The following is a 22381-nucleotide window of genomic DNA, read 5'->3' as shown; positions in this document are numbered from 1 at the left end:
GGATAAAGTGACAGTTTGAGTTTTTAAAAATTACCAACTGCAGCTGACACACAGTCACTATTATTTCTACTTCATCCAGGCTTTATTATTTCAATGTTTTTATTTATTAGCATTGTGTTTTTACTCTTTATTCTTAATTTTTATTTGTTATTTTTATTCTTCTTTCCTCTTCTTCCCTTTATTCCTGTTTCAACACGATCAAAGTCGCCATGGATAAATGGTTTCCCAGTTTGTTGAATGATTAATGAACACGAGTCGATTGATCATTCAACAAACTGGACTCATTCACATTTACACCTATTTATACCCAGTGATCACAGCCTCATGAGCAATTGCCCCTGGACACATTGGTTTGGATTGGTACAACCCACTCTACCTCTGAGCCACTGAGGACAGAGTAGGCCCTCATACCAGTCTACCTACCAAGGGCAACTCAGAAAAGAGTTTGGTGTCTGGGCTATAACAACTGTCTGATAGTGTATAGATTTTAATAGATCTCATATATATATATAATATATATATAATATATATATATATATATATATATATATATATATATATATATATATATATATATATATATAGATATATAGATATATCTATATATATCTATAGATATATAATATATCTATATCTATCTATAGATATACATACATACATATATATATATATATATTAGGGCTGGGCAAGTTAACGCGTTGATATCACGTTAACTTTTCAATCAATGAATGCCATTAATTATTTGATCATGCATTAACTGCATTTTTTTATTTAAAAAAAAGAAATTGGGGGGCTTTTACTTTGAAGGCGATAATTTACTTCCGCCCTCGGGCTTCCGTAGCATTACCGGACTATTTGCCGAGTTGAGCCAGACGGAAAAGCACGTATTCTGTAGTTTCTGTCCTTAACGAGCACCGCGCGAGCAAGTCGCCTCTTAAAGCTTCGCAAGCGGTCACCCGCAGCTCGCGCTGCAAGCTCAGCGGACCCAGATTGAACATTAATCGCGCATGCGCAAAGCCGCCACTGATACCTGTCAGCTGTCCTTCACGTCCCCACCTCATTCAACAGACTGAACTTTTCTCAGTAAGAAAGACAGTAAGAAAAACTGAACTAAACTGAAAACATGAAAAGCACTTATTGAAGTGAATCAATGGCTGGTCTTTAACCTCTTTAAGGTAAGCAACAGACTGAACGTGGACCAAAGAAGGAGTGGCTTGTCCCTCACAGGGACCCTTACTTCACTTCTGAACAGTACCTGTTCAAAATATATATATATATATATATATATATATATATATATATATATATATATATATATATATATATATATATAAACTATATATGTATATATGTTAACTTGTTGTTGCTCCAGAGTGCTATTATATTGTTCTGGTAATATTACTTTAAAATAAAAGCATGCAATACACATAGTTTTTTACTTCATTGTTGAATTTGGCGCATAATGCGATTAATCGCAGAAAAATCATGCGATTAATCGCGATTATTTTTTTTTCAACTTTGCCCATCCCTAATATATATATATATATATATATATATATATATATATATATATATATATATATATATATATATATATTGTAAGAGCCATAACAGTCTTCATTAAGATGATATTGATGCCATCCTGGTTTGCCTTACTGACATCAGAATCAGAGCTGCTTTTTTATTTGACTGTGACACAAATATGAATACAATGAAAACCCAACACACACACATACATACACATATATATACACATATATATATATATAACTTATTATTGTGACTCATATACTGTGACTGCATTCACATCAGTAAAACTGAAGGCCATGCCATTTTGCAGTGGGTTTGTGTTTACTGACTGCATCTCTATGGGAACCAGAAGAGATTGGGAAGTGACTGTGACATCATTTTGACTGGTGTGTTGTCAGTTGTTAGGGTGCGGAGCTCAGGGAGTCATTATCACTAATGAAGTGGCTGCACTTGATTTCCTCATTCTCTGCCTGATTCTAGCTGTACTCTCCCCATCTCTTTCAAACACACACATAGTAATAATTTGCTTGTTCTAGGTGGGGGAAGGTCAGGTGTCCTCCTGGGTCAAACATTATTCTCAATTTTATACTGGTAAAGAACACAATTACTTTTTTAAAATGTTGTTTACTGATTAATCTTTTTCTGACGAAATAACCTGGTGAATGATACATTCTGGTTACACCGTCAAAACAAATGTGTTAAAAATAGTGTTGCTTTGAAGAACTAGTTAAAAATTCAACTGACGAACAATTCAGGGAGTAAATTCACAGAAGCTGAACCCATACGCCAAACCCTGAAAAATTTGAGGTAATTCAAAAACAATTTACTAACCTTCAAAAGGATCGCCGCAGGGGTGATTAGACCTCACCATCATCAGTCTACAGGGCCACAAGTAGGGATAGGTTTCATTTATTTTCCCGATACCGGTGCTAAACGGTGTCTGAACCGATACTTTTTTATTGCCAAGGCAATTTTGTTTCTTCAAATTGAACAATATATAGTAACTGTTTAAAGTAGACTACAATTATAAAAAAATAAATACAAAACAATAGACTTCAAACTACAGCTTCAACATTTTTAACTTGTATATAGTCCAACAATTTATTTAAAAAAAGAACAGACAGAAACTTCAGGTGGCCTGATATGGACCGTGTGCAACAGAACTCCACACAGAAACTGTTGCATTCTTGGACTCTGCTGCTTTACTAGACCACACGTCATCATTAATGTCAACTGGGAGAGCTTTGTTCCAACAAGCCAAGGCAAAAGCGCCTGCACTCATGTCCCCCCTGATCACTCTGTGAGCGCCCGCTGCATGTGTCAGTGCTGGTAGCCCAGCCTCCTTGAGCCCCGCCTCCATGCACATTTTGCATGCAGCAACATGAGAGAGAGCAGAGCAGTGCACTCTGATCCACGCTATTTTAATAAAATATGCAAAATTGTATCGTTTTTAACGTACGGGTACCACGCTACCTTTTGTGTATCAATATACCGTGCAACATTATAGAGTAGTGACAAAAAATGATATTCAAAATTGGCTCAGGCACCAAAAGGGAACACAGAAAGGAAGCACCAAAATTGGTGTTGCTTTTTCGGTCCGGTAGGCACCAATGTCATAGTGGCACCGATTTTTGGTACCTAACCGTAAACGCAAATTTCCAAGCAAAAATAAGTACCTCTTTCTTTTCACAATTGGGAACTAGGTGTTCAATCTCTCCAAAGAGCGCGCTCCTCTAAAGTCACAGTTTCAAACAAGTACACAACTCATTCTATAAATCTGACCAAACTCACAGACAGAGGAAGCCACATGAATTGTGCTGCAAGTGTCTGTCATATCTTTTCCCAAAGATCTAACCATGGCTCGAAAGGCATTTTGTTGTAAGTGGATCATTAAATAATAAATTGATCATACTTTTAACTTACTAACTACATACTTTGAAAACATGCGCATGCCTTTTCAGGCGACCTTGCTGACTTTCAATTCTTATAACCATAACTTCAAAAGCGGTCCTAACTTTATTATTCACCAATAGTGAGTCAAAATATTTTGTTTCCGGATGAGTGGCCTGTCTGGATAAAGACTCTTGAACAAATTTTGGTGGTCTATAACAGGGGTGAGCAACCTACGCCCAGTTGGGTCTATGCGGCCCGCAGGGCGTTTAATTCCGGGTAAGTATTATAATTATTATAATCTAATTTTTAAATGTAAAAAAATATATAAGAAGTAAGGAACATTTACAGACATGTTTATAAATCACTAAAACACATCTTAATGAAGGCTGTTATGGCTCTTACATTTCCAGCCCCTAATTGTTTATGTTGTCTGTAAAACAATTACCAAATAGGAATTACAAAGAGACATCAAATATTCAACTTGCATCCATAATAATGATTACATTATGTGCAAAAGGTAAATAGACTTCAAAAAGTCTTTACTCTGCTTGTTTCAGCAGGCAGAGTTTGTTTATGGGTCTGTCCAGTGTGTTGGCTTTGGTTTTCACACTAACTTGCCTGACAGTTCCGTAAGAGTCTGGTAATGTATTTATTACACGACCCATGATCCAAGAGTTGAGATGAGCAATTCATCCATCATCAAGACAATATCTCCTGGTTTGATAGCCTTTGACGCCATCTTTTCTTCTTTTTCTTTGTCCGCTCCGACGTGAATAATGTACCACTCTCTGCCATTACTGCGACTGACATGCAGAGTGGGTATTGTCCTGGCGTAGCCTTTTTCAATAATGCCTTTCTTGAAGACTTCGTAATCTTCATGGAATTCTGGATTTCTTTTGAGTTTTCTCTTTAGAGTATCAACCCGCTGCTGAGCAATGCCACGGTTATTTGGCACTCTGATGCTTTCATTTCTCAATGGCAAACTCATGCAGTAGTGTCCGTCGACCAACTTTGCTGACCCTGTAACCAGGTGCATGAATTGTTGATCCTCTTGAGACATTTCATTCTACTCTTCATAGCCTCTTTCTGGGAAATTGGTATTGTACTGCTTCACTAGCAATTTTTCTATTTCCACCACTGAGATTAGCGGTGTAGCTTTGCAGTTTATTGCTGGCTGTCATAGGGTTTTCGCACTTTCTAAGAGGTCCATTTATCAACCATTCAAGAGCAGTTTTGACAGAATACGGTCCCTCACCTTCACTGTTTATGACCCGCCATGGTTCAATGGCCTTTGGGATGTTGGCACCTATAAGCAGACCGACTTCTGCTTTAATACGAGGGAGATGCATGTCTTTCAGGTAAGGCCAGTGTGAAATATCTTCCTGTTGTGGAATGTTTTCTTTCTTTACTGGGATGTGGCTGTGTGTAAACACCTTTGGCAGTTCAATGTACGTGTTTTCTTCAATACCGCATATTTCTAGGTCTGAAAGGACACAACTATTCATCAATTTGTGACTGTTCGACTTGTCTTGACCCATTGCGTCGAGAAGAAACTGGGTGCGCTTTCCTTTAAGGTTTAGCGTTTTCTGTAGCTCTTCACTGCAAAAAGTTGCAGTGCTCCCAGTATCTATAAAGGCATATGTTTCTACATACCTTTCACTCTTTCTGGATTTCAGCATTACTGGCACCACAGCTAGAACACATTCTCCTTCTCCAGCCCCAGTGCTTCCACAAACCTCTTGATCGTTGCTCTCTTCAACTTCTGGCGCAGCGTTATTTTCTTTAATGACATGGAGTATGTCTGGGTGCCCCTGAGAACAGATCTGACACATCATTCTCTTTTTGCAATTCTTACTCAGGTGCCCAAAGGCAAGGCATCCAAAGCAAAGTCCTTTAGACTTCAGGAAGTCTATTCGTTCTCTGTTTGTCAGATCTTTGATCTTATCGCAGACAGACACAGCATGATTCTTCTGGCAGAATAAACATGGTTTGTGGAAAGCTGTAACAGCACCTTTCACTGGGCTGCTCATCCTTACGGTTGTCTCTGAGGTTGTGTCCTGTACACTTGTAGCAAAGGTGCTTTTGCTTTGACCAGGTTTCCAGATGGTACTTTCTTTGGTAGTTTTATCCTTTTCTTTTGTGCTTTCGCAACTTCCAGAGCTACCTCTGCCTCCCGATCGATGAACTCGACTGGGTTAGAAAACTTTGCTCGTCCTCTTCCTCTCTCATGTATCTCAAAAGCCGTCGTTCTCCACTTCTCTCTAAATTTGTAAGGAAGCTTTGAAATGACGACTCGCATGTTTGTAGGATTATCCATTTCTTCCATGTCTTCTATATCATCCATAGTGTTCCTACAGCCAATCAGGAAGAGAGCATAGGCACTTAAAGCTTTAGCGTCCTCTGGTTTGATCTGAGGCCATTTCAATGCCTTATCCATGTATGCGTTGGCTATCTTCAGCTCATCTCCGTAATGCGTTTGGAGTAACTTTCTGGCCTCTGAGTAGCCTCTTTCTGAGGACATATACTCGCAACTGCGAACAAGCTCTTGTGGTTCCCCACTAGTATACTGCTCCAAGTAATAAAACTTGTCCTGATAGCTGTCAGTTTTGCTATCCACTGCATGTTCGAAGGCCCTAATAAAAGATTTGTAAGTAAGAGAGTCACCTTTAAACACCGGAATGTCACTACAAGGAAGGCAAGACATAGTCTGCTGCCTACCAAACATTTCAGTTATCACATTTTGCCTTTGCATGACTTGGTACAGCTCATTGTCATTGTTTTCAGATCGACGGTGTCCGTTATCATGGACGTGGCGTGTTTTGTGCTTTCTCTTCGCTTCTCTTACTTTTAGAAGGCTTCTTCAAAGTATGACTGCAGGCTCGGTCTTTAGCATTGTCATATTCTTCGAGCACCTTGAGTAGTATCAATGTCTAGTTGTTCCATTTTAGCCTTTAGCTTCACTTCTTCCATTTCAAGCTCTTGCTTCCTTTTTATTGCAGCTGAACGTGCGATCAGTGCTGCATGCTCTGCTTCTTCCTTAACTTCACAATGTTCATATTCACTTGCAAAATAAACTCCAGTGTCACTGTTTTGCTTTCTTATTTCATCCACATTGCAGAACACCACTTTTCAGTATTTTCCACAAAGTCTTGTATAAGTGTTGATCTTGGTTCAAACCAATTATCCTGATCTGCTTTTCTTTCATCTTCATCTAATAAATCATGAACTTCAGCATTAACATCCTCAAACTCTTTGAACACTTTGCAAAATCTTTGTGAAAGCATCTCTTCCACCTCATTCACATTTGTGCCATTAATCTTGAGAGTTTCAATTGTTTTCATCATGGCCGAGAGTTGAGACTATTTACCTCTTCGAGCTGCAATACGCCGACTGATTCTGTCTTCCAAAGCTTTTTCAGTGGGCTTTGGCGCCCTCTTTTGGTCAGAATCCTCCATTGTGCACAAGCCACGACACCTCCCAGGCTCGGCGTGCAGGTCCTAAGCATGCAGCGTTTCCGTAACCACGATACTCAAGTAAGCTAGCACGGCGCCAGCGTGCAGTGTAGCTCTCTTTCTGTTGAACTAGTCTCGAAATCTTCATGAATATCATCCACAATGAATTACGTCATCCATTATGAAGGCTGTGACTTGGTCCTCATCCATGCAAAAAGGTTTATTCCCCGTGATAATCCTTTAGTTTGTCCAACATGAGCTGAGTTTTTTGACTCAAATGTAGCGGCAATCTTGTCTAATTCCGGAATTCTTATTATCTTATTATCGCTATTGTTTTAGTTTGTGTATGGGCAATGAGCATGACTCGTAATGACTTTCCAGAAAACAATTACTCCTTTTCAAAACGTTTACTTGACAAAAACAAAATCAAAAAAGTCATTCAAAATGCTCTACTTGGCCCAACGGTCAAAAAACTCTCTTGCTCCACAGTCTAATAACCTAAACTGAACAATTTAGGCAATGACGTAGTCAACAACGTAATTAAAGGAGCATTTACAGACATTTTTATAAATCACTAAAACACATCTTAATGAAGATTGTTATGGCTCTTACAATATATATATATATATATATATATATATATATATATATATATATATATATGTATATATATATATATATATATACGTATATATATATATATATATATATATATATATATATATATATATATATATATATATATATATATATATATATACATATATATACATCATCTGCAAACAGCAGAGAAGCGATCCCGAGGCCGCCGAACCGGATTTCCTCTGCCCCCCGGCTGCGCCTAGAAATCCTGTCCATGAAAGTCACAAACAGGACCGGTGATAAAGGGCAGCCCTGGCGGAGGCCAACACCCACCGGGAATGTGTCTGACTTAATACCGAGGATACGGACACAACTCCTACTGCAGGCGTATAGAGACCGGCTAGCCCGTGCCAACGGATCCGGCACCCCGTACTCCCGCAGCACCCCCCACAGAACCCCCCGAGGGACCCGGTCGAAAGCCTTCTCCAAGTCCACAAAGCACATGTAGACTGGTTGGGCAAACTCCCAAGATCCCTCCAGTAGTCTCGCAAGGGTAAAGAGCTGGTCCACTGTTCCACGACCGGGACGGAATCCGCACTGCTCCTCTTGAATCTGAGGTTCGACAAGCGGTCAGAGTCTCCTTTCCAGCACCCTGGCATAAGCTTTTCCCGGGAGGCTGAGTAGTGTGATACCACGATAGTTTGAGCACACTCTCCGGTCCCCCTTCTTGAAGATGGGAACCACCACCCCGGTCTGCCAGTCCATGTGCACTGTTCCCGACCCCCATGCGACACTGAAAAGGCGTGTCAGCCAAGACAGCCCAGCAATGTCCAGCGCTTTCAGCATCTCAGGGCGGATTTCATCCGCCCCCGGCGCCTTGCCACCAAGGAGCTCTTTAACTACCTTGGTGACCTCTGCCAGGGATGTGGGTGCACCCACCCCAAGGTCTTCAGGCGCTGCCCCCTCCCCAGGGGACATGTTGGCCGGGTTTAGGAGTTCCTTAAAGTGTTCTTTCCACCGTCCGACGATGTCCCCAGTCCGAGTCAGCAGTTCCCCTCCCCCGCTGAGAACAGCCTGGGGTAGGCCCTGCTTTCCCTTTCTGATCCATCGGATGGTTTGCCAGAACCTCTTTGAGGCCAACCGAAAGTCCTTCTCCATGGCCTCCCCAAACTCTTCCCATGACCGAGTTTTAGCATCCGCTACCGCCGCAGCTGCAGCCCTCTTGGCCTGTGCGTCTCGTCGGCTCCCCTCTGGGCTACAGCGCCCTCTGGTGTCCCAACGGTGACAACACCTTTCCCACTTGGTTACATATATATATATATGTATGTATATATATATATATATATATACATATATATATATATATATATATATATATATATACATATATATATATATACATATATATATATATATACATATATATATATATACATATATATGTATATATATATATATATACATATATATATATATATACATATATATATATATATATATACATATATATATATATACATATATATGTATATATATATATATATACATATATATATACATATATATATACATATATATATACATATATATATATATACATATATATATATATATATATATATATATATATATATATATATATATATATATAGGTGGAGCGTCACACTTTTCTTTGAAGAAAATATTACTTTGTATGAAGTTACTAAAATTGTTCAAACTGTAAAGATGAAAAGTTTGTATTTTCTGTATTGGTGTTTGATGCTAGTGTTTTTACTCTCAGTGTGTTCTGAGTGACAGTGTGTGTTATCTCAGTGAGGGTTGTGCATAGTGTTTGGCTGCACTGAGTGTGTTTTGAGCCATGTGTTAAGAGTTGTGTTGCTTGGAATGAGTTTTGCAGGTGACGTGAACTGTTTAGCTCAGGTGACTGTTGGTTGTGCAGACTGTAGTTAGAGTTTTGCACATGTGACTCCAGTTTTGCCCACTGTCGTTTAGTAATCGAAAAAAAACTGTAAACAGCACAGCAGGCATAATAATGCCTGCTGTGCTGTTTAATAGCTGATAGCTGAACATAACCCACGGCCTGCCACTGGTTAACACTTATCCTTTACTGTTTACTGTTTGTGATTAAACCTCTGCATAGGTTGAAGTTGGGTCGAGGTATCCTGGAAATTAATATAGGGTCAATAAACTGAATGTACGAGTGAAAATACTAAAGGTGAAGGTTACCCAATAGCAACAAGTGCGCCAAGAAAGTATGGCAGACAAACACAGTCTGTAACTCTAGCATAGTCCTGAGAGACGTCTGATCAGACAACAAAAGTGCTGCTGAACCATAGTTGTTTGAGGTGTTTAAACATCTGGCTGTAAAATGTATTAATCATTTTTTTCTCTTTTCAGTTGCCAATGAGGCAGGGGAGAATAACCGGCAACCACTGGCCCGCTTGGCACGTAAGTTTACCAAAATTCACCCTTTTTCCAATTCAAGTTCATATTGAAAGACAGACAAAAAGACAGATTTGGACTGTAGTCCAAATCTGCAAATAACTGTACACTACAAAACGAATATTACCTATTATATTATGACTTAATTCTTGAAATAACACAACTTACTTCTTACAATGTTACAAGATCATTCTCTGAATCTCAGATTTGCATTTTTGTTCCAACAGTGGCCCTAATCCTCTGTTGTAGTTGACAGATCTCATTCAAGCGCTTCTTCTTCTCTCTGTCTTGTGGCACATTGCAAAGATTGCTTATATAGTTGCCTCAATGGAAGCATTAATGTTGTATACACATGGAATTGCAAGCAAAAGTTTTTATGAACATTTTTTAGGCTCACGGTCCCAGAATGCACTATGCACTGCCGTCACAGCTGGTGTTGGCATCACTGAAGACAAAGGAATTCTGATTGACCCGCGAAGCGCCGAAGAAATTCTGGCGGATGAGCTGCCGATCTCTGATGCTCCCGACGCCATGGAGAAAACTGCTATCAGGTCACACATACACAGAAACAAAAAGTGACACACTGACACACGCGCACAGAAATACGCACGCACGCACACACACACACACACACACACACACACACACACACACACACACACACACACACACACACACACACACACACACACACACACAAAGTGGTCGTTCATTGGAGCTTGTCTTCAATCAAAAGATCTGCGGTTCGATGAAAGTGATTGTGAAACAACAGAGCTACCGCCATGCCAGCAATACAGCAGTACTTTGAGAGGAATGCCTGAATGCTCACAATGACAATGCTAACATGTGGTTATTTACCATGTTCACCAACTCAGTTTAGCATGTTAGCATGCTAACATTTACATTTTAACAATGTCATGGCATATCCTATTGGATTTGCCAGTGACAAGGTCAAAGTCATTGGAACTCATTCTCTGCAGACAATGGATAACCAACTTTCCTGACAATGGAAATCAACTTTCATGACGTTTTATCCAGGGGTTGGCAACCCGCGTCTCTTTTTACACTCTGTTCTGGCACCTTGACTGAGGCTTCAACAAAACAAAAAAAGTTTTTTTTTTTGCCCAGTGGAAATCTTTCAAAGGGAATTCATCTTAGTTTGAGGTGATGTTGGGACACTGGAAATTAAAATTGCTGTCCGGCAGCCTCCCTGCAGGTGGCTAATCAAGATTCACAGAGTCCCGCCTTTGCTCAACGGATACATAAAAAAAGAAAAGTCCCAGAAAAAACAGATCCATCCTTCTCCGTAGTGTTAACATAGCAAAAGTCCGTAGTGTTAACGTAGCAAAATATATGCGTTTTAAATTGGAAGACTTACATAAGGACAAGTGTCAAACCTGCTACCTTGTAATCATAGGGGAAACACCACATTAGCCACAGACAGTATTCAAGGTGTGCATAGTTCTGGTTTCAATGGTCCTCAATGTAGCTGATACGTGACTATTTTTTGTCTCCTCTTCATAAGACAGGACAGTGTTTTCAGCAGTATATGCGATGGCCCAATACATTATGATGAGAGATATTCTATACAAGATGAGTTAATATATTTATAATATAGGTTAAAGACATCATGTCAATGTTGCCAAATGCTTGAAATCAAGCATTTGAGATTGTTTAAATGAAATGATGATACTGATACTGGTGTGACGCTGTGTTGCAGGTTGCGCTGTCTTGTAAAGCAGCTGGAGAAGGGGGAGGCATCTGTGGTGGACTTGAAGAAAAACCTGGAATATGCTGCCTCAGTTCTAGAATCACTTTACATTGAAGAAACCAGGCAAGGAAATTCCCACTCAGTTCTGCTTTCAAGAAGGGGTTTTAAAATTCTGTTCTTAAATGCTGCTTATAATACGGGTTGATCAAATCAAGCATTCTGATTGGTTGAGAGTGAGTCACTGGGGTAGTTTATTCAGACAATAAAGTACTGTACAGCCTGTTTACATTAACCAGCGCTCCATATCAGTGCACACTCAAAATAACAGGTAGATTTAAATTGCGCGACCGTTAGTTGTCATTTCAAGCTTGACATTTACCAAACATGTGAAGTGGGGGTTTCTCTTGCGCCTATACTTTTATAATAATAAAATAACAACACGGTGCTCCGTTAGGTAAGATAAGACAGCAACCACTTTATTCTTGTCTCCCTTTTCACTTGAACAAATCCACCTCTATTTCGTTTGCCCTCCATAAAAAAAAGCCATAGTTGTTTACGTACACACTATAATCGCTTACACATGTTTCGTGTAAACTTTGACATTTTGGGGGGAATGACTTTCGATGAGAATGTCAACGGCGAATAATGTGTTTGTGGTCCCTGTCCCTGCTGTACAGTCACACTGTACTAGTCTCTGAGAGACTAGTTAATGCTCTGAGAGACTAGTTAACGCTCTTAGAGTCTCGTTAGCGCTCTGAGAGCAGACTAATTAGTGGGGAGCGAGCGCGTAAAACAGGAAACGAAGATGAGGAACGAAAGGGGTTTGATCACAAAATAGTGATGATTTCCAGTGAAAGATAATCACCGTCGGCAATTTTCCGACGTGAGGCAAGTTCTTTAAACATCATGGAGGGGGGAAATAACGGGGGAAAAGACGGACAGAAGCAGCAAGAGCACTTATTTTCATCGGTGGCTGGGTCTCATCTTCCACTCTGCTTTCAACCGGCCAGGTAGTCAGTTTTAAAGCCCCGTATGCGCGTCCCGTATGTGTTTGGCGTTGCTATGCAACGCCAAACACATACGGGACTATTTTCTCTACGCTACTGAAATGCGATACACAACTTTTAGTGTCTACAACTATGTTGGGTTGAAAGGCAGCTTACTAATACTGTTTATAATGTCGCTGGTAACCGTATTATAAAAGCAATAAGGTACTCAAGGCAGTACTGTATCGTTCAATAATGTACTGTTCAAGGGTGGCAACCCTTGAGCAGTACTCAAGGGTTGCCACCCTTGAACAGTACATTATTGAACGGTACAGTACTGCCTATCGGACCTTATTGCTTAATTAAGCCTCTCATGATTGTTTATTACATACTTTCGCCCACTGTTCTGTGGAAAATCTTCAAACTTTTAGCTGTCAATTAAAGAATAGATGAAGTCTTCTATTTGCAGCACAATAATAACTTTATTTATATAGCACCTTAAAAACGACGTTTAGTGCTCTACAGAGGAGCAAACCGTAGAAATACATAACGTCAATACAGATAAACATTTAAGAAAACAAAAGTAAAAAAAAGACTATCCTATAAAGGCAATGAACACAACAAAACCAACACAAGCGACAAAGAGAAAACGAACAAATACATAAATTAAACAAAATGGAAGATTTCCTTTTTGGCAGAAAAAGCCTCAGCAAGATATCAACCACATTGCATTTCCCAACCAAAAAACTAAGATATGACTTGTGTACAGTTGCGGCTGGTGGATTTTTTTTTGGGTAGGGCTAGACAATTAATTTCAGCAAACATCCTGGTATGAATCAATGCAAAAAAGGTACTACTTTGCAGTTAAATATTTCATATTTATTCCAACACTTCGACATTATAAGGAAATCTTATTACAAAGGCAGTAAAACACTAACTATGTTTGCTTACTATTAGTTTGCATTAATAGCGCGCGTACACACACACTACACACCCACACAACGCACACACGCACACAGAGAAAGACGTGCACATAAAGAGACAGGGCATGCTGAAGCTCACAGATGGGCGATCGTGTCTACCAACTTTAACTGACCTTGTGCCTCTTCCGCGGAGTGTACCATTACTGTTTATAATGTGTATACAAAAACATTTTCTGTAGTTTTTAACATACAAACAGTGCACATTGCGAGCCGCCTTGAAAATAAAAGCATCTCATCTTACGGGAAACCGTATGCAGGTAAAACACTTACGTGATGTTTTTGAATGCTGTCTGTGAACCTCTGGACAAGTCCTTTAATGAAGACAGGGTTGATGTATCTCTTCTGCAGCTGGTTGAATAGCACGTCCACATTTGGGGATGCATGCTGCATGAACAGCTGATGCACGAAGCAGTGGACACATAGTGCGCCGAATGCATGCCCCCGTTTTAAGCTTGGGTGATAAGTTTGTCTGTTTGCCCGTTTAGGAGAATGCTGCTCAGCCTCTCCATGAGCGCTGTAGCGACGGTGTCAGCGGTTGCATTCTGGATGCGGATGTACTAGAAAAAATGCTCTTGTCCATTACTGTTACCATCAATGTAGCAGCGGTCCGTCCTCGGTCTGTTGTTTTATGCTGAGTTCAGGCGGCTGATCTGGGACCAGTTGTTTCAGCTGAAGTCTCCTCCGCCCAAGTTATTCTCTCAAACGGGTCTTGGAGGAGATATTTTATCTCGTTGGGTTGAATCTTCTTGCAAGAGTTGCACTCCATTGTTGTCTCGTTAAAATATCGCTGCGAAAGAAGAGAAGCCGCGAGATCACGCGAGATGTGAACGAGACGTGAGCCCTGACAAGAACAGAGACACGGGAACGCACTCTGGGGCAAGATAAGAATAGCCCCACCGGAAGTCTTTTTTACGGCGCTGATTGGATGAATTGTACATCACTCGTTTATTTCTTTAATCGGTGATTGGCTAAACTGCGTAGTAGACCCATCTTCTTTGGGCAGAATCGATCTATATTACTGGGTATATTCCATAGCTCAACAACACAAATAGTGACAATTTGTATAATGTATTAATATAATTATCCATCCATCGATTTTCCGCCGCTTATCCGGGGTCGGGTCGCGGTGGCAGCACACCCAGCAGACCGACCCAGGCTTCCCTCTCACCCGCAACATTTTCCAACTCATTCCGCGGGACCCCGAGGCGTTCCCAGGAGCTCCCAGCCAGGAGATATAATCCCTCCAGCGTGTCCTGGGTCTTCCCCGGGGCCTCTTCCCAGTTGGACGTGCCTGGAAAACCTCTAATGGGAGGCGTCCAGGAGTCCACAATAGAGGCTTTGAACAAGGTCCACTCGGATTCCATGTCCCCAACCTCCCTCAGGGGGGGAGTTGAAGACCTTCCGGACAGGATCTTCAGCCAGACGTTCCCAATTCACCCTCACAACACGTTTGGGCTTGCCCGGTCTTTCCTGCCGTCTCCCCCGCCATCTGATCCAACTCACCACCAGGTGGTGATCAGTTGACAGCTCTGCTCCTCTCTTCACCCGAGTGTCCAAGTGCCTATTAGATGATACGATTACAAAGTCGATCATTAATCTTTGGCCTAAGGTGCTCTGGTACCAAGTACACTTATGAACCACCTTATGCTCGAACATGGTGTTTGTGATGGCCAAACCGTGGATAGCACAGAAGTCCAACAACAGTCCAACAATATAATATAATTATATTTTTTATAATTAATATTATTATAATCTTTACAATCTCTTGTTTTTTTGGTGGCTCAAGGTGGGTGGGGACATGCCCTGTTGCCCTCTATGGGCCAGTCGCCACTGCTTGTGTATGGATGAAACGATATTCCACAGGGCCTTGCTTGGTGTGTATCGGTGCATCTGCTTGAGCAGAGCCCCTCTGTTGTAAAACCTGGGCCCTGTACTACGTACGTGGTTTACTGATATAGCTGGATAATTTCCAGAATAAGATGACATAGATCAGGCTTTTCAATTCCACAAAGCCAGTTTAGATTAATCACCATAGCAACACATTGAAATCCCCTAACCTGGTCCGAAGCAGGTTTAGTGAAAGTTCACTGGATAAGCTGGCCACTCCCACTGTCCTGAGTTGGTACATGAATATGTCATCTGGATTCTTTAGGTGCAAGAGATTTCTTCTAGCAAGAGGTCACATGCCTGCAAAGGTTTTGAAAATGTTGAAGTCTTTTGACCTGACTTTTTTTTCTGGCATCGAGACGACGAGAAATACGCCGCAGCGAACAGCTGTGTGTCGGGAGGGCCGATACCTCCGTCTCTCTGCTCCTCTCTGCCGGCGGTCCCCCAGTTGCGGACACAGTTGCAGACACAGTCCCGCGACTGTCTGTTTGGGGTAAAAAGGATGTCTATGCAGCGAATAGGTTTACAGATGCGCTCTTCAGCGCCATCTATCGTCGGGGGGTTTGAAAAGGAACGAAGGCGCCCAAGACTTTTTTTTTTGGCGTGAGATATTGGTTGTGTGGCGTGTGAGCGTGTGAAAACATGAAAAGGCGTGTGTCAAATGGCGAAAGCGTGAGAGTTGGTGGCTCTGGTAGTGTTAAATCTCTGTTATGGGTTTGCAGAGCTGCCAACTTTTCCACATTGATTTTACTGACCTCCGTGTGGTGAAGTCATTACCACCGACGTGAATTACGTTAGGAAATGGAGAGGAGGAAGACATGGCTAACAGCTAAGCCAAGTAAGGTAGCTAGCGTTAGCACAATAAACAATGTGACAAATAGGACAGTTGGAGTTAAGTAGCGAGTTGCTAAAGGAAAACAGAGTCGAGTGTTTAGATATGCAATATGTGCAATGGATAATCAGCTGCTTGTACTGGAAAATATCACACAATTAGCTTGGTTAAGCTGGAGCTGAGACAACTACGTTATCGTCCAACACACACACAGTGGTGTTAGACGTGATGCAATACGCTTACCGTCAGAGGAGGAGTCTTAGAGTCAAGATCTAGGACTCGTCTGATTTGGATTAACGAGACTATTTGAGAGCGGATCAGCCTTTAATCAACCGAGTTAGCCTGACGTCAATCATCAGGGGATAATTTAAGCTGGAAAACAGGATATTTGATTGACTTAGTTGAACCACGTACAGGGAACGAGGCCCAGATGCCAATAACCCTCTGTGCGAAAAGCGTCACCAGTAAATCCACTAGCAAGTCCGTTTGTCAGGCTTCAGCCTGAGCTAAAAGGTAAAAGCTAAAAGTTTCTAGTAGCTTCTTTGGTACTGCCCCACTGACCAATCACAGCGCAAACCCTTCGGAGTCCGTCGACGCACTTTACAACATTGACACTTTTTAAATATGTATATCTTTTTTTATTTGTTTTATTGAATATATATATATATATATATATATATATATATATATATATATATATATATATATATATATATATATATATAGATCAGCGGTCACCAACCTTTTTGGAACCGAGAGCTACTTTGAGGTACAAAATAATCCGAAGGGCGACTTGTTTGATACAAACTTCCCGAACAACAAAGTTGCACAGATCACCTTTTAATTATATTATATGTGAACTGTCTGATCACATATCAATGTTAATTATTCCTCACAATAATTATTAACAATTTCCACAACAATGAATGAATGAAAAGTACTTTATTGATCTCCAAGGAGAACTTTTTTTTGTCATAGTAGCAGCATCCCACACTTAGACATCAAATGAAATAAACTAAACTAAACATACAAATAAAATTAAATAAATAATAACAGGAACAGGGATAACAGATATACACAAAAAGAAATAACTAATATTTAGTTACTACTAAATAGCTTAGTGTCGTAAACAATAAGCTATTTTTTTTGCAAAACAAAACAGAATAAGTGCAGATGTGTGAGCATCCGGTTGCATCAGTGGCTTAGTGAGCTGCTTTCCTCTACACATCTTTTTAAAACTGGGTTGTAGATTTGATACATACTCTCAATTCATGCTTAATGAGCTGAGGTTTGTTTTCTGATGAAAGACGCAACAGCAGAAAGACCTCACAGAGATCGGCTTTTGGGCAAAATGCCAAGAATCGGTGAGTCGCGCATGCGCAGCAGCCTGTTAACGGCGTACTGTAAACTTTTAAAATCAGCATTTCCTCTTGCGCCAAGAGACTCTCGATATAGTCAGAAACGTCGTTTATGGAGCTCCAGGCTGCAGCCTGTTGTCTTGACCCGCATGTACTTGAACTGTTAGGCTTCAAAACTGATAGCGGTTAGCTTAAAATAGTTTTAGCTTAAAGCAGCAAATCCCATTGAAAAGCACGCAACATATTTTTCGACGCTCACTCTCTCTGTCCACTGTGTGCGCGCCCGTGTGTGTGTGCTCACCTGTGTGCGCGCCGTGTCCGTGCGTGTGCTCTGTGCGCACCCGTGTTTGGGACGGAACTCCGCTGATTGCATACAGAGCAGAGTTTTAACGCGACCATGGTCGGTTGATAATTTATTGATTTTTTTGATGATTTTTTTTTTTTTTTTTAACATTTATTGTTTTAGAACACATCTCGTGGCCAACTCGCGAGGTCCCTGCGGGCGACAAGGTGCCTGCAGGCACCGTGTTGGCTACGTTTGCTATACATATACATATATATATATATATATATATATATATATATATATATATATATATATGTATGTATATATATATATATATATATATATATATATATATATATATATATATATATATATATACACACACACACACACACACACACACACACACACACACACACATATATATATATATATATATATATATATATATATATATAATGTCGTCGAATAAGTTTACCACAGAGGAAGCTCTTTTGCTGATCTGATAGCAGCTGATAGATCTGATTGCAACAAAAGGGATCCATTTGAAGATGGGTAAGTGATTGTAACTATATCGCCATCAACTTTGATTTTTACCGTCCATAAGACGGCACCGGGCGATCTTAACTACTGTTTACAAAGAGCATGCGGTCATCTTTCTTTCAGTGATCTGAGTAATGTTTTAATGTGTTTGTAAAGACTGACTGCTGTTAGCTTAGCAACGTTAGCATGTCGCGCAGTTCAGTGTTCTTAGTACTGTTTACAAGGAGCATGACATGCATGCTATGCTGCTGCTGACGCTACGATCACAGTCATCTTTCTGACTAGTATTCATTTATTTTACAGAGAGGAGTCACAGCTGCAGCAGCTTCAGAGTCTGTCTCTGCCTGCCACTTCACCACAGCCATCTGACCAGCAAAGAGGACGCGTACTCCCCGACGACTACAGGCTCCAGCCAGGTTGAGAAAGATGACGTGCGTGCACCCCAAGCTCCACCACAGCCACTTGCACCTACGCTGTCTTGGAAGACCCGGACAAGCTCTTCAAGGCTCTCCATGAAACTGCTTTGCAGCATGGCATAACATTCATGGCCAGTAAAGAAAGCTATATTGTAATTGGTTTGAATCTGTGATTTAAAAAAATATATTTTTATGTATAATAAATTCATATTTTTATTTAAAAAAAAAGTTTAATTTTTTAAAATTTGCACACAACCCATGACACGTCATCTGTAGAATGAAGCAATTTCTTAATCCCAATTTATAATTTTTGTGAAAGGTGTGACCACATTTGTACTCTAAAGTTTTAGACATTAATTTACATGTACATTGTATTCATATATTTCACTGCTTTTGTGAACCTAAGACCTTTGGTAAACTAATTTTAAGCACCAAAACAGTTCGACCTCCTGAGTAAAGTTATGTTTTCACAAGAGACATGAAGATTTTCCAAAATCAAGATTACATTTTTCAGCTTTAGAGAGATATTATCTCTGTAAAATGGTGCCTCATTATATAGAGAGCTGAGATTGTTATGCAATTTTAGATGTAAAACACATGGGTATCTATCATATGCAAATGTCTTTAAAAATTGAATTTAAGAAATTATGTAAAATCGAGAAAATGACCCCCGACTACAGAGGGTTAATTAATAGTCACGCTGGGCAACAGACCAATCATATATGTCCACGCCATTTTGCAGGCGCTGCATGTTAAAGAATACACCTAGCTTGTCAAACTAAAGATCTGATTGTTGAAGTCCATGACAATCAACCACAACGTCCACTCCTCCCTGCTTAAACTGCTTTGCTTCCATAGATACAAAGGAGGAAAAAATCTGATTGGATAAAACCAACTGCGTCGCAGGGAGAAGGCAGAGCGACAGAGGAAGACAGGAGCTGTGCAATGAGTAAATGAGCAGATAGGGAACAATAATTATAATACATGTAGTGTATTTGTCGAAGCCTTTAGACTCTGACGCTCCTGTGTCCTTGTCGCTACTTGCCAAAATTGCCGCACTGCTTCCTCCGTTGTAAATTGCGCCACCGCCATGCTCTAGCTTCTCAGACGGAAAAGTGCAGCATGCTTATAAACCTCAGGTGGGCAAGTAGGTCCTTTGAGATTTATTGAGCGTTCATTGGTTGTTTTCATCACAAAATGTCGACAGACATGTACGACTTGACAAATCACAGTGAAGGATTTTGTCTGACGAGACCTTTCGCCACCGCGTCACTCGACACATCTATGCCCCTATTTGAGCAGCTTGGGTATGCGGCTAGGGCATTGTATCGGTGATGAAACGTGGAAACCAGGCATCGTCCACAGTAATACTTTGCCTTGAGTGTGTCACTACATTGGAGTTCAATCAGCTCCATTTGGAGGTTGGTTGGTGCACTTTTCACGTTGGCTGCAAATGGATTGCTGAGCAATTCAAACCTGCTTTTTTTGGCTTCATAGTTGGCAAATCGCTGTATGAAGTTGACACAAATTATGCTGAGTTTTTCAGAAAATTGTGCACTTGGGAACAAGGCGGTAGAAACCTGTTCTTTTAAAGTTGGCAGCATGGAAAATGGCTCAAGTTTTCTTGCAGCATCTGCGACTCCCACAGGCGCAGCTTGGTTTTAAAAGCCTTCACTGCAGCTTACATGTCTATGATCACATAGCTCAAGCCCATGAAGCTGCAGGTTGAGCATACTGAGATTGCTCGTCATGTCACACAGAAACACCACGTCACACCGCAACTTTTTATCCTATAGCTCTGTTGTGTTTTTCTCTTTGCTTTCCATGAACTAATAGATCTCGAAACATCTTTTCAGCACTTTTCCTTGGCTTAGCCATTATGGTGATCATTACATGTTCCATTTACATGGCTTTCCCACACAACAATTCCTGCTGTATATATTACAGTGATAAGCTGTCAGGTCACCTGCGCCGTTTTCCACTCGCATCTTTTCCTGGATCCTGCCCACCAATCCATTCTTTGACCGCACATTGCAGGCACTCCTCTTGTCAGTCCCACAAGTTCATCCAAAGGCAGCCCCATTTCATTTACACTGGATACCTCTTCAAAGAGATATTTTCCCGTAGTCGTGCCATGCAGTGATCTAAATCCCAAAAGTTCCTCTGTTATGCACAGACTTAAGTCGACTCCACGAATGAAAATTGCCAGATGGGCTTTATCAGAAGTGTCGCTGCTGTCATCCACAGCAAGGGAGTATGCAATGAAATATTTTCCCTTTCCCACCAGCTGTTGTTGTAGATTGGTGGGAAGCTCACGTACATGATCACCAACTGCGTTTCTGCTCAGGCTCACATTTGAAAACGCTTGCCTTTTATCTGGGCACACAACGTCACGAACTTTCATCATACAGTTTTTGACTAATTCTACCTCGGTAATGAGCCGGGCTGATTTAGTGACATTTACTGCCACAATAAAACTAGCCTTTATAGCAGTCTCACTTTGTGATTTGTTTTTTGTGAACATAGCCTGCTGTGACCCCAGACTTCTGTTCAACTCTTCTACCTTCTGGAGCCCCTGTTTCATGTCAAGATGCTTGTACCTGTTGTGGTGATACGCTTCATAGTGTCTTCTTACAGAGGGTTCCACAAAGAAGACAAACAGGTTTACCCTTTATATCTGCGAACATATACTCTGCCTCCCACCTTCCTTGAAAACCTCTGTTTTCAAGTCCACCTTTCGTTTAGACTTTTTTGGGGAAGTGGGATAGCTGAATGTTGGCCACCAGTGACTTTATGAAGCTGCTGATGAGCAGGTGGTGTAAGGGCTCACTCTGGCAGGTCTTCACGTGGCAACGCACTCGCAGTGCATTGTGGGATTTGTAGTATTAGTGGTGAGTGCAATATACCTGCGGGCCAGCTCCAATAGTTATTAAATATTATCCTGTGGGCTAAAGATTATTTCACCACAGACCCGGTTTGGCCTCCGGGCCTTGAGCTTGACATATGTGTTCTAGAACAGCGGTCCCCAACCACGGTCCATGGGTCTCTTGGTACCTGGCCACAGAGAAAGAATGAATAAAGAAATTTAAAAAAGCGGAAAAATGTTTTATTTTGAAAAATGACCGGATACATCTGTCCATGCGTAACCTCAGACGCAGTGGCGGGCCGTCAGGGCCAGCTAGGCCTTCTCTGCTGGCCTAAAAAGAATTACAAAGTATTTTATAAATACGGGGCCTGTCATAACCGAGAAGCTAGAATCTCAGGACTTACTAATGACCCCTTTCCCACAGAGGTTTATGTGAGTGAAATGCTGATTATCTTACTGTTTTTTTACATTTGAAGTTGAATTTAATCATAAACTAGCCATAGCGCTGTTGTTACTGCTGCACCCTCTACCCGCGGCCTCTCCTTGGCGCGGGGAGAGGTTGCTGCCGGCGCAGCTTTGCTGCAATGTCACGTCTGCACTGTGCAGGGTCAGTG

The 22381-nt window shown here is 41.0% G+C and overlaps 1 protein-coding gene across 1 annotated transcript in view; it reads left to right on the top strand.

Annotated features, from left to right (window-relative positions):
- pde1ca (phosphodiesterase 1C, calmodulin-dependent a) overlaps positions 1 to 22381 on the top strand; it is a 63719-nt gene that overhangs the window by 872 nt on the left and 40466 nt on the right. The window contains exons 2-4 of the mRNA XM_068581750.1: positions 9855 to 9905; positions 10291 to 10450; positions 11620 to 11733. Coding sequence (XP_068437851.1) covers positions 9855 to 9905; positions 10291 to 10450; positions 11620 to 11733 — 325 coding nt within the window. The remainder of the gene's footprint in view (positions 1 to 9854; positions 9906 to 10290; positions 10451 to 11619; positions 11734 to 22381) is intronic.

The sequence above is a fragment of the Clinocottus analis genome, unplaced genomic scaffold, assembly GCF_023055335.1.
Source record: "Clinocottus analis isolate CAN_PGR_092001 unplaced genomic scaffold, fCliAna1.0.p SCAF_18, whole genome shotgun sequence".
In the NCBI taxonomy this organism is placed as follows: Eukaryota; Metazoa; Chordata; class Actinopteri; order Perciformes; family Cottidae; genus Clinocottus; species Clinocottus analis.
Note: the sequence above shows the minus strand (reverse complement) of the source record. Positions and strands in the feature narration are given on the sequence as shown.